The sequence below is a fragment of the Sardina pilchardus genome, chromosome 2 (genome assembly GCF_963854185.1).
Source record: "Sardina pilchardus chromosome 2, fSarPil1.1, whole genome shotgun sequence".
NCBI lineage: Eukaryota > Metazoa > Chordata > Actinopteri > Clupeiformes > Clupeidae > Sardina > Sardina pilchardus.
Genome location: NC_084995.1, coordinates 44549838 through 44563922, shown reverse-complemented (window position 1 = coordinate 44563922; position 14085 = coordinate 44549838). Strand labels below are relative to the sequence as shown.

General features: G+C 41.7%; 1 protein-coding gene across 3 annotated transcripts in view; it reads right to left on the bottom strand.

Moving 5' to 3' along the window:
* LOC134075214 (integrin beta-1-like) overlaps positions 1-14085 on the bottom strand; it is a 36107-nt gene that overhangs the window by 18531 nt on the left and 3491 nt on the right. For all 3 annotated transcript variants that reach the window (XM_062530748.1, XM_062530749.1, XM_062530750.1), the window contains exons 3-5: positions 13547-13626; positions 9826-10024; positions 1592-1779 (exon numbers count right to left, since the gene is read on the bottom strand). In XM_062530748.1, the coding sequence (XP_062386732.1) occupies positions 1592-1779; positions 9826-10024; positions 13547-13626 (467 nt within the window). The remainder of the gene's footprint in view (positions 1-1591; positions 1780-9825; positions 10025-13546; positions 13627-14085) is intronic.

The window sequence follows — 14085 nt, the reverse complement described above, 5'->3', positions numbered from 1 at the left end:
AAGACAAGAAGCAGAAATATAGTATTAGCTGTGCTGTGCCCGCAAAGTTTTCACGTCATGATCCCGAGCCCTATAAGCGGACCCGTACCACACATAAGAGGCGGAACTGTATTGCAGATCCGTACCACACACAGTAAGCGAACCCGTACAGGTCCGCTTCTTGTGTGTTGTACGGATCTGCAATACGGGTCCGCTTATTGTGTGTGGTACGGGTCTGCTTCTTGTGTGTGGCAGAGCCATAGAGAGAGCAGAGAGAGTTGCGACACGCTTTGATGTCGCCGCCACGCGATCAAAAGTTCCAAAAAACCTGCGCTGAATGGCTGAATTCCAGGAGGGTGGGATGTACTTCTAGATGCTGGAAGGTGTAATAAATTAACTCATTAACTACTGACTAAGATATTGGCTGTAAATAGTTCCAAAAGTCCTATAACGAGGAAATAGCCTGGAAAAAGCACTGCCATTTTTTCCTACGGAGGTCTATGGGAGTGTCGCCACTCTGTTTTATCTACCGCTCTACCGTTGTGTGGTATACGGATCTGCAATTCATGGGTTTCATCAGGTCCCTTTCCACAGGTGTATAAAATGAAGCACCTTGATTATCAATGCAGACTGCATGGTGATTGATACACCTGTGCAAAGGGACCTGATGAAACCAATGAATACGGGTCTGCCTCTTGTGTGTGGTACGGGTCTGCTTCTTGTGTGTGGTACGGATCTGCAATACGGGTCCTTTTATTGTGTGTGTGTGGCACGGGTCCTCTTATTCTGTGTTGTACGGATCTGCAATACGGGTCCGCCTCTTGTGTGTGGTACGGGTCCACTTCTTGTGTGTGGTACGGATCTGCAATATGGTTCCGTTTATTGTGTGTGACACGGGTCCACTTATTCTGTGTTGTACGGATCTGCAATACGGGTCCGCTTATTGTGTGTGGGCCACATCTGGCCCACAGTCAGATACCGTAGGTCCGCTACATACGGATCTAAAGGCTTTCATGCGGATCCGGCCCAAAGGAAATTGCTATCTGGGTCTAGCTCTCCTCTTTCATCTGACATGTGTGCCATATCTTTCTGATGGCGGTTTCACGAGTAAATCAAATGAGAGTAATGGTAGCCGAAGCTATATGACATTATGATTTGTTTGTCACTTCGTCTGTTTTTATAACACAAAAGGATCGATGTCTTTGGTACCAATGGAAAGCTCTGTTTCTCCTCTTTCATCTGATATGCGTGTCATGTTTGTGAGATACCGGGTTTGTGAGTAATTCAAGCGAGAGCACTGGATGCCTGGGTGAATGCAGAGCAATATAGACTGTAAATATATACTTTGATTTAACTTCATGATTTTATTTTATTGTCATACTTGATCGTACAGACAAGTGTCTAGTCTCGTTGGAAAGCCCCGGTTCTGCTCTTTCGTGCAAGGTCTCATCTCGCTGTAATAATCGCGGAGCAATGTAGAGAAGAATGGGTGTGTTTTTTGACGCACTTCCCGTCCGTCGGGCTCATAGGGTTAAGTGTGAATGAGTGTGTGTGTGTGTGTGTGTGTGTGTGTGTGTGTGTGTGAATGTAAGAGCGAGAGAGTGCATCCCACCTCGTCTCCGATGGAGATGTTGGAGCACTTGCGTCCGTCCTCCCCAGTATAGTCCACTCCATTCTTGCAGTGGGAGACGTAGGCGATGGACACGTCCTCAGGAAGCTTACTGTTCTCCAGGATCACCTCAGACAGCAGAGGGGAGTCCACAGCGTGTCTGAACTTCAGCCAGAACTTCTGAGCCTCTCCTGAAACCACACAGCCAATGGGGAAGTATTACATATGAGTGTGTGTACTGTAGTACACAGGGATAAAGGCTTGGTGTGGCCCAGGAACTCCATAGCGCCCCCGTATTTCACTGCGACTTGTTGTTGGCATATACTTTCAGCTACACACAGCACATTTGGTAGGTGTATGTAACTCCCTACAAACAACATTTGTATGCGTGCCATTAGCCACTAGCTTGGCTCCGCCTTCCAATGTACTTCTGCTCAATTTTCATTTCCCTTCAGTACATTGTCTGGGTCTGCGCTATATTCACATCTTTTCTCCGACCAAAATTTGCAGGTCCAATCAGCGAACAGAGGGAGTAGCTGAGAACAATGATGTTCAGGTTGTGTGCTAGTGTGAGCTAGATAGCTTGTTGATGATCCATTTTTACACACTTCTCCAAGACGATTGATCTGATTTATGTCAAAGTTAGATTTATGACACCAAGATGCTGATGATTCTAAATTGGGAAGCTTTAACTCATTGACTGCCATTGACGTCTATAGACTTGGGAACGATCTGACAGAGTTTCAGGCTTGTAAACAGGCTGTACTAGCGATCCAAACCGCTAGATGGCAGCAGTGCCATTTGGATGATTAGTATCTGCCTAGATTGCACATGCAGAGACATATACAACAAGCAAATGCACTGAAGATCGAACGCGAACGGTATGATCCATTTACATTGGATATTGCTATATAGACTAACAACAACTTTGCTAGTGCTAGCTTAAGTCTACCGTCCTGTTCAGAGTCTATAGCGACCATCAGAGTCCATATAGCAACCTTGACGAGACTGACGAGATAACAGCAGAGACACTTACTTTGATAACAGTGCAATCGTGGTTGACATACTACTGAAACGATAACGTTAAAAAGTTGATTTTCACTAAAAGATCGTTTTCTCCACTTTTTGGTCAAAAACAGGTGTTTTTTAGCAAAACTAACCCATGTTCTACTGACAATTACTAAAGAACGGAAAACGATAGAAACAAACCGTTTTTTCCTGGTGAAAGAAGAGAGTCTACTCTGTCATTTCATTTGGTACCTTCGGTGTTTACATAGTGATAAAGCTCACCGTTCGGTGGATCTTGGAAAAACAGTCAAAATGCTGTAAAACGTCTGGCAGTATGGAGCGCTCTGCACTGAAAATCGCTGGAAGGAATAGTTCGGAATTTTGGACATAGGACCTTATTTCCAACTTAGTCGGGGTGATATAGATCGGTGAAGACCATTTTCTGTGAATTTCTGCCCTTCCTTGAGTTGCAGCGTTCATCTAGTGCTAACCTAGGTGCCGAGATAACGCAAGTCAACGGTAACATCCAGCCTGCCACTGAAAACACTCCACAGAACACCCGAAACAAATAAATGATAACGTCAGACTATCAATGCACATGCCTGTGTTGATAGAACAATGTTAGAAATAAAACTAACCTTGCATCGCATTGCAATAGACTACTTTGTTCCCTGTATGGCAGTGGCGGATTGATATTGAGAAACTAGTCCCTCAAAATGTAATAAATCATTGAGTTGCAAGGTTAGTTTTATTTCTAAAATTATTCTATCAACACGGACACGTATATCGATAGTCTGACGTTTTAATTGACTTGTCTCGGGTGTGCGGTGGAGTGAGTAAGACTGTTGTTGATGTCAGACTGATGTTACCGTAGAAATGCGTTAGATAAGAACCAGCGTTAGCAAAGGGGGACGCTGCAACTGAAGGAAGGGGTTAAACGCGATAAAAACGGTCTCCACCGACCTATATCACTTCCGTAAAGTTGGAAATGAGGTCCTATGTCCAAAATTCCGAACTATTCCTTTAAGAACACATTTGCCCACAACATTTGAGGGCGGGAAGTTTGGTCTGACCTCTCTCCGTTGGGGCTATAGCCTGACGAGCCAGACCCACATCAAGATGTAGGGTCTGGACACTCACCGTAGACAGGACTCAATCGGAGGGGTGGGATAAACAGTTGTCTTTCAAATTCCCTCCCCGCAATAGGATAACGCTAAACGAATCATCTTCTTGTTTTCAAGTAGCAGGATGCGTAACCTTCCCTCTCCACGCAATAGGATAACGCTAAACGAATCATCTTCTTGTTTTCAAATAACAGGATGCGTTACCGTCACAACTTCTGGTCGCATGTCAGTCACCATTATGTTAAGCCCACCCACTGACTCTATACACGCTGTGATTGGCCCGCTTTTATTTTCCATTTCTCAGCTCCTTGTTCTACGGAGCGTTGCTAGACTGCCCCGCCAGCCAAATTACATTTGCTGCCGGTAGGGGCGTCTAGATTTCTAGGCTATTGGGGCAGGGGGTCAGGATTTGACTGATTAGCTTCGCCGATTAGCAAGGTACTTCCTCGTCGCCATTTTCCAGAAATACATCATGTGGCTGTTCCACTCTCAGCTCATGCACGAGCTTAGTGTGGGCACGAGCTCTCCTTCTGTACCTTACGTCAATCGGTAACCTGGCACTTAATTGGCTAAGTAAAACGGCACCGGAAACAAGCCCCTTGAAACGCCATGTTGAAGCCTGAAAAAATCGTTCAATTTTGGCAATTTTCACTAGCCTAGCATTCCCATTGAAATGAATGGGGGCGGGACTTGTTCACTCTCTCCAGTTTTTATAATACCTCCATGATTGGGGCTATGCTCTGTACAGATCAGTTAGGACCAATCAAATTGTCAGGGCGGGCTTTATACGATGATGGACAGATGAGCAACAGTTGCCTCGTCTCATGTCCAGTGTTGCCAGATTGGGGGGGTGCCCGCCCAATTGGGCTTCTTTTATATGTGGGTAAATAACATTTTGAGTTCAATGGTTCTCTATGAGAGAAGCGTCATCGGGCGTTTTTTTGCTGAAGACGGCGGGGTGATTGGGCGGAAATCAGTCAACCCAATCTGGCAACACTGCTCATGTCATCTGATCACACTTGCAACAGAAACGCTGTGGCTATGAATTCATATTACTTCCATGCAGTTTGGCCTTTCATTTAGCTTACATGAAAACGGAGGTTTTATCACAGATTATCACACAATTATTTTGGAAAACTTAGGCCAACGTATATGTGGGAAAACTCCGGTTTCAGTTCAAGGGAAAACAGCATGCTTGCGTGATGTTGTTCCTGTTTGTTTGAAATGTCTGTTTGCTCATTACCTCCGCCAAGGAGGTTAGTTTTCATCGTTTGTTTGTCTGTCTGTTTGTTTGTCTGTCTGTCTGTTAGCAAGATAACTCAAAAAGGAATGGATGGATTTCGATTAAATTTTCAGGGAAGGTCAGACATGACCCAAGGAAGGAATAATTAATGCCGTTAATGTGTTTCGCTTAGTGGTGTAATGGCATGGTATGGCCACGTGGTGGGGATCAGATTAGTTTAGGTTCAAATGTATGACAACCTAGGAAGAACAATAGACCTCTGAAGTTCGCCTACAAAAAAGCTGCCATCTTTGAGATTCGGTATCTGGCGATTTCTCCTATGGGAAAATAACATGGGGATTTTGAATTATCGCACCTGTTAAACTCCCGCGGGGACGATATAGTCTTAAATAAAGACGTTTTCCTGAACACACTTTTGTCCTCTGCCTTCTTGTGCATACTGTGATCTCCGGTACGTGAAGTCGGCACACTTTCATTTTTGCAACCCCAGAGCTAACTGGCTAACTAACTTAATGGCAAGTTGCATAGCAAGTTAGCTCTGGGGTAGCAAAAATCAAAGTCTGCCGCCTTCGCGTACCAGAGATTACAGATTCCTCTCGAAGGCAGAGGACAAATGTGTGTTCAGGAAAACACCTGAATTTCCGATTTTGTCATCCCCGCGAGAGTTTAACAGGTGTGATAATACCAAATCCCCATGTTAATTTCCCATAGGAAAAATCGTCAGATACCGTAACTCCTTATATGGGCAAAGATGGTAGCTTTTTTGTAGGCGAACTTCAGAGGTCTATACAGGCGCAGGTCTGCGCTCTCTCTCATAATTTGGAATTATGAACTATGAACTGAACTAGTTCATTTTAAAATTTGTGAACAATGAACTGAACTAGTTCATGTAGAAAGTGAACTTTTCCAACACTGTCCACATGTTAAATCTGATGATATCCACATGCCTAAACTGCTAACCAGGGTCCGTCACAAAGATTTTTATCTTAGCACTAAGAGTACTCCTAAATCACACTAAAATTTTTGAGCTAGGAGTTTTCTCTTAAAAGTTATTCACAAAGCCTTTCAGACCTACTTTTAGTAGAAACGACAACTCCTAAACTAAAAGGGAGTCTTCGTTGCTATGGTTGACATCATTAGTCATGCACAAGCTTGAATAAAGTTACCACCTTGATTGGCTGATGATTATAACGCGGGAATGATGACAGAAACCTCCCCTACGATAACGAGTTGAGTGACAGGTGTCAGGTCTTAGCTGGTGAGAAGGTGTGCGCTATGTTGGGCTGTGAAGGATGGAAGATGATGAATAAATGGGCATAGCCTAAATTAATAAAGAGTAGTCTAAAGCAAGCCTAGGAGCATAATGAAACAGGGACTGGAGCAGTATCTTTGCAACATGTTTTAAATTAATCTGTATGAAAGCATGTAGCCTATTTCCAAAGAGGATAAACAATGTAATTTAATTTAGGCCTACTATGAGACATTGCATTTAGTTTAGATGCAGTGGTGGTTTTGATTGTTGGTGGCGTTATTGTATCCCTTACCTTACATTGCCAGACTTTGCAAAGATTTGGAAAAGATTTTTGAAAGACTACAGTCTCAGACCCTCTCACATCTAAAGACGATTCATTGAGTTTTTAGTCACAGACTAGTCACAGGCCAGTCTCAGATTAGGATTTTGCAAAGACTGTGGTATATTTACAAGACTGCTGCTAGATTCCTTCAAATTATTTCCATCGTGCACTAGGCTATACGTCATCATCAACAGGAACTCACATGATAGGCTACTCATATCAAAGTAATTTTTTCGCGTTTCTGCAGCATTGTTTGATAGTGTGACATCGCTAACAGATATAGAGTTGTTCTGTCACGTAGAATAGCCGACTAATAAATTATAAGAAATTAAATAACAAGTAATCATACAGGCTACAGCTGTCGCCTATTTTGCCCCTTCCGTTTTCGTGTTCGTCGACCGAGGTCACTATTGGTTTTTAATGTTCACGTCACTATTTGCATGAGCCACGACTGAAAAGACTTACGATAATATCAAACATGTTTGATATTGTCGTAACGGCAAAACTAGAAAAAGACTGACTCCGACGGACTTAAAACCGCTAAGATTGGAAAAGTAGTCGCCGACTGTTAAAACAGACCAAAATCGTGCAATGTAAGCCAGCCTTTAGTTGCAATGCACAATTATTCCCTCGCATGACAGCTCCTGTAACCGCACGTTCATTCCACTACATTGCGGCGTGAAATGCCACTAAAAGCGGTTTGTGAATAGGTCTTAGTGAGTTAGGAGTCCTCTCAACTTATTTTAAGCTGTCCTAGACTTAGAAGCTACTTTTAGGCTTAAAATGCTTTGTGAATTACTTTTACCGAGAAAAAATAGGAGTCCTAAAGTTAGGAGTGACATACCCATTATTTTTTGGAGCTTCTCCTAAATTCGTTTGGAGCTACTTTTAGCCTTAAAATTCTTTGTGAATACGGGCCCAGATACAGTATGTGCATTTGGCAAATGCACCACAGTGTTTTGTCAGATTCCGAAATGTTATGGGTCGCGGACTGCACATGCTTGAGCCCGCCATTGCCACTTGCGGCTAAATTTTCCTCCGCAAGGAGGTTATGTTTTCATCAGGGTTTGTTTGTTTGTTTGTCTGTCTGTTTGTTTGTCTGTTTGCAAGATAACTCAAAAAGTTATGGATGGATTTAGATTAAATTTTCAGGGAAGGTCTGAAATGACCCAAGGAAGAAAGTGATCTGTATCACCATTTGGATCCAGGAGGCGGTTATGTTTTCGCTCGGTGGAGGTCTGCAGTCTCTGAGTGCTTTTCTAGTTCTTTTATATTTTATTTGTTTGAGTGTTGTACTTTGAAAGCAAAGATTGACCGGAGTCAAATTGGGCAATAAAGCTAATTCTGATTCTGAAAAGGGGCGTGGCTACCTGACCCCAGGTAGCTTGTTGGGGGCGTGGCTACCAGACCGTAAATAAAGGCGCGTTCAAGATGGCTGCGCAGCACAAAAATCTGTCCACGATGGTCTAGATGGGTGTGTTTTCGACTCGGCAGTCGGTATCACATGGCCTCAACTTATCGCGGGAGCAAGGCGTGGCCAGGCAGCTGCTTCGCAGCGGAGCAGCAGCTTTGGAGGTACTGCGGAGCGCAGCGGAGCCTAGACCCTGCCTTCATGACGTCAGGTCTTTGCCCTAATTGGCTTTTACATCCCTGACGTATGTGCAAGTGTTTAGATGCCTCCTCATATCCACAAGGGTCCGTGCGGGTCCGTGCGGGTCCGTGCGGGCCCGTGCCTAGTGATTCGTCACATGGTCAAGTCTAGACTACGGGAAGTAGAGAGTGTACAACCAGAGCCCCTTTAGGGAGAGCCGGTCCACTTCCTATTAACTCCATTGTACCGGATTGTTCCTGCAATCTGTTGAAATTCCGCTAGGGGCGTTGCCGAGCAAGTGATAAATGAATTGTGGTCTATGGGGCTAAGCGGCTAGAACTCGTTTTTTTCACAGTTGACAACTTCATTTCTTAATGTACATTGTCGTAGTAGCTACCTGAGTATGGGTTTTCCACTGGAAATGAAATAAAAAGTCACTCATGTCCTTTCTGCTTTTCATAGGATGGGCCGTTTTCCCTGTAACATGCTAGCATTTAGCTCATCGATGCTCGCGACAATCGCGACCGACTACGACCGTCGTGAAGCTGAACCTTCTTTTAGGTCTATGGCCGTAAAGTGGTTCGCTTGTGTCACGTGACATGAAAACTTTGAAAGGGTTTTTAGGAATAACAACACATATAGAAAATTGCATTGGTCAGCTAATTGTCAAGTCAAGTTATCCTGCATCGCATGCATTAATGCAATTTCAGGAGAAAAAATTATATAAAGACAAATGTGGTACTGGGGGGTTCAGCTCCATTGCCACCCATTCATTCATCACTTGCTCGCGATCGCCCTCTAGTTGCAGTACCATGCGGAAGTATTTCGCTAGTGGTCCTTCTCCCCTTATTAGACATTCTCTGGTACAACTTCATAGCAGCGTTTGTATCCCCTCCCCTGCTGCCACCGGCAGCTCTCGCTGCTACAAGAGGTCATTTGGAGTTGAACTTGAACACGCCTTAAATGGTAGAGGGCGTGGCTACCAGACCCTAAATAGATGGTAGAGGGCGTGGCTACCAGACCCCAAGAAGATGGTAGAGGGTGTGGCTACCAGACCCTAAGAAGATGGTAGGGGGTGTGGTTTCTAGACCCTAAGAAGATGGTAGAGGGTGTGGCTACCACACCCTAAGTACATGGTAGAGGGCGTGGCTACCAGACCCTAAATAAATGGTAGAGGGCGTGGCTACCAGACCCTAAGAAGATGGTAGAGGGTGTGGCTACCAGACCCAGGGGGTCAGGATTTGACTGATTAGCTTCGCCGATTAGCAAGGCACTTCCTCGTCGCCATTTTCCAGAAATACATCATGTCCGGTGCCATTTCTCCCGATTTCTCCTCATGCTGATTGGTGACTGTTCCACTCTCAGCTCATGCACGAGCTTAGTGTGGGCACGAGCTCTTCGTCTGTGCCTTACGTCAATCAGTAACCTGGCACTTCATTGGCTAAGTAAAACGGCACCGGAAACAAGCCCTTTGAAACGCCATGTTGAAGTAAAAAAAAAACGTTCAATTTTGGCACTTTTCACTAGCCTAGCATTCCCATTGAAATGAGTGGGGGCGGGACTTGTTTACTTTCTCCAGTTCTTATAATACCTCCATGACCAGACCCTAAGAACATGGTAGGGGGTGTGGCTTCCAGACCGTAAGTAGATGGTAGAGGGCGTGGCTACCAGACCCTAAGTAGATGGTGCTTCGTCACCTGATCTCAGATTGAGGCTGAGTTTCTGCGGCTGGATCTGGGTGATCTCGTCAGGTTTCAGTTTCTCTGCCTTGTCCTTGTCCTTGCGGTCGGTCACCTTCTTGTTCTGTGTGATCTGCAGAGATCCTCGGGGGTTCTCGATGTTATCACATCTCCACCACGGGGTCAGGATGCGCAGCTCATAACAACGTGGGAAGTACTACAGCAGAACAGACACAACAGAAGGGAGAGTGTGAGTGTGTGTGTGTGTGTTAGAGCAGGACTTACAGGGTCTGGTTAGACTAGACAATAGTGCTTTAGGTCTGTGTGTGTGCGTGTGTGTGTGTGTTATAGTCCCATACACAAAATAAATATATTTTGATATATTTTTGGGTGTATGAAATATATGTTGAATATATTACAATATATTTGTCTTTCAGACAGCTTATAAGAACATATTCTGAAATATATTTGAAATATATTGTGATATAAATTTACTTATATTTGACATATATTTGCGCAGGTGAAATATGTTTAATTGCACACCGCTGTACCCATACACAAAATAAATATATTGGGCATATATTTTCAAGATTGTATGCTAAAACATGTCAGAATATATTTTGAAATATATTTCTAAATACATTTAGAATATAAGTTGAAAACACATTCAAATATAGGGTGACATATATTTTGAAATACATTTTTAAAATATATTTCTACATACATTTAAATAAAGGGTGAAATATATTTCAAAAATATTTCAAAATGTAAGTCGACAATACATTTAAATATAAGGTGAAATATATTTCTAAATACATTTAAATATAGGGTGAAATATATGGTGAAATATGTTTTGAAATATATTACAATATATGTTGAAATGTGTTTAAAAAATATGGTGAAATTTTACTTGCACATACAATGAATTTGGTCTCTGCATGAATTAGTGAGATGTAGCACACATTAACCCACAGCAGTGAGCTACCTTGCTTGGTCAGGAATTGAACCGGCAACCTTTTGGTTACAAATCTGAATCCCTAACCAGTAGGCCACAGCAGTCTTACTGAATGTGTTGTGATGTGTGTACTGTATTGGGACAGGCAGACTGTCATCATTTACTGTATTGGGACTCTTAGGACTCTTTGTCTTCCTACCCTTCCTCCTACCTTCCCCCTCCTCTTCCTTGTATACCACCTCTAACACACACTTGCCCCATGCGTCTCTGGTTTTTGTTCATTGAAACTACTGTTTACTGTAAATTCTGTACTGACTTATATTGGTTGTCACATCATGAGACACAAGTGTTATCAATTTTGAGTGGTAGGGTTCAAATGGGTTCGTTTGAATGAGTAAACGCACACCTTGTGAGGTGCTCACAGCGGTAAAGGTTAACTATAAACAGAAGTGTCGTGGCACACTCGGAACTTAAAGATTTTTTATTCCCAACGTTTCGGCTTACGCCTTCATCAGTGTTCAAATGGGGACAACTGTGCTCTAATTGTGTTCACTTTCTGTGTTGTTTGGTTATCAATAATTAAGAAGTGTATTATAATGTAGATGTGTTTTGAGTTTTGCAAAACAGGTTAATGAGTTTTGTAAAATGCACCTACTTAGGTGAAAGCAGTCTATGGTTTCACAAAAATGGAGATTAATTCAATAAATGTACTCAGGCATTTGAGAATTTGATTCAGAGAATGAGGTTGTAATATATATATACAAATATAAAATATATTGTAACATATATTTTGAAACATATATATTTACAAATGTAGGGTGAAACATGTTTTAAAATATATGCAAACATACGGCATATTTAAAAAAAAAAAAACGGTCAAGTATAGTTGTGTATACAAGGAATGTGGTTGAGGGTTGGGTTGAGGTCAGGACTCAGGTCAGGCAAGTCCCACATGTATTTGTGAGATGTGTTTTTTACATACAACACCTTATCCTGTGTATTAATGAATGATGCAAAGCAGATTGCTGTCAGAGAACATATACACTATATTGCCAAAAGTATTTGGTCACCTGCCTTGACTCATATATGAATTTAAGGGACATCCCATTCTTAATCCATAGGGTTTAATATGATGTTGGTTCACCTTTTGCAGCTATAACAGCTTAAGCTCTTCTGGGAAGGCTTTCCACAAGGTTCAGGAGTGTGTTTATGGGAAGGCTTTCCATAAGGTTTAGGAGTATGTTTATGGGAAGGCTTTCCACAAGGTTTAGGAGTATGTTTATGGTAAGTTTTGACCATTCTTCCAGAAGCGCATTTGCAATGTTGGGCGAGAACACTGACTCTCAGTCTCTGGTCCAATTCATCCCAAAGGTGTTCTGTTGGGTTGAGGTCATGGCCCCTTCCTGATCCACTAGTGCACAAAGCAAGGTCCGCAAAAACATACAGTAGATGACAGAGTTTGATGTGGATGAACTTCACTTCCCTGCACAGAGTCCTCAACCCAGACCTCAGACCACATTCCTTGTACACGCAAGTATTGTATACTTGGCCATAGAAACCTGATTGACTGATCTTTTGAAAATATACTGTATAGGCTACCATGTATTTCAAAACATTTCTCCCAATATTTTAACGTATTTCAAAACATATTTAACCCTGTATTTTAATCCATTTAGAAATATATTTCACCATATACAGTATTGTAATGTATTTCAAAATATATTTCACCCTACATTGTAAAAATATGTTCACATATTTGAATTCACATATTGTAACATGTAAACTGAGGATTTGCAGTACTTAAGGTCCACAAATATACATATAAAGAGAAAAAAGAACAACAATATAGGAACTTAAGTAAGTCAGTTTCCATACAAACAGTAGGTGAGGCTGCACTGACAAAAAATCACAGATTTTTAAGTGGATTAGTAGAACTACTAGGCATTGTCTGTATGTCGCTGCTCATTGACATATATTTGCCGAATATATGTAAAATATAAGTTATATATCACAACACATTCAGTAAGACTACTGTGGCCTACTAGTTAGGAATTCAGACTTGTAACAGAGCTTGCCGGTTCAATCCCTGACCAAGCAAGGTAGCTCACTCTGTGGGTTAATGTGTGCTACATCTCACCAATTCATGCAGAGATCAAACTCATTGTATGTGCAAGTATACTTGGCCATACACACTTATATTTTAAAAATAGAACATTTCACCATATTTTGTAAACACATTTCAACATATATTGTAATATATTTGAAAACATATTTCTCCATATATGTAAATGTATTTCAAAATATATATTTCAAAAATATATTTCAAAATATATTTCATCCTATATTGAAATATATTTTCACCCTATATTTATATGTATTTCAAAAATGTATTTCAAAATATATTTCAAAAATGTATTTCAAAATATATTTCATCCCATATTTACATGTATTTTCACCCTATATTTAAATGTATTTCAAAATATGTCACCCTATATTTAAATATATTTTCACCCTATATTTAAACGTATTTCAAAATATAGTTCAAAAATATTTCACCCTATATTAAATGTGTTTTCAACTTATATTTCAAAATATATTTCAATATATTCTGACATATATTAACCTACAATCTTGAAAATACAGTATGTGGCCAATATATTTCTTTTGTGTATGGGGTAGGACTTACAGGGTCTGCTTAGACTAGACAATAGTGCTTTGAGTCTGTGTGTGTGTGCATGTGTGTGTGTGTGTGTGTGTGTGTGTGTGTGAGAGAGCAGGACTTACTGAGCCCGTGCACCAGCCGCACTTCTCTCCAAGCTGGATACATGCTCCACAGGACGTAGCACTGATGCACTCCTTCTTCTCTGGAGAGAGAGGGAAAGATTTTACAAGCCTTAGCCTATACGTTATTAGCCTTAGCCTATACGTTATTAGCCTTAGCCTATATGTAATTTGCCTTAGCCTATACGTCATTAGCCTTAGCCTATACATCATTAGCCTTAGCCTATACGTTAACAGCCTTAGCCTATACGTTATCAGCCTTAGCCTATACGTCATTAGCCTTAGCCTATACGTTATCAGCCTTAGCCTATACGTTATTAGCCTTAGCCTGTACATTGGCTAGTGGGACCTAGCCTGGCTCCGCCTGTCTACGTACTTCCGCTTAAAGAGTTACTTCACCCCATAACTCCAACCACTTCACATTTCTGAAAAAGGCCTTTGAGAACTTCACAGCCACCAACCAATGAAAGGCCTATTTTAGATTAATCGTTAAAACATAATTTCAAGTACATAACTCAGTGTATTTGGTATCCTTTTCAATT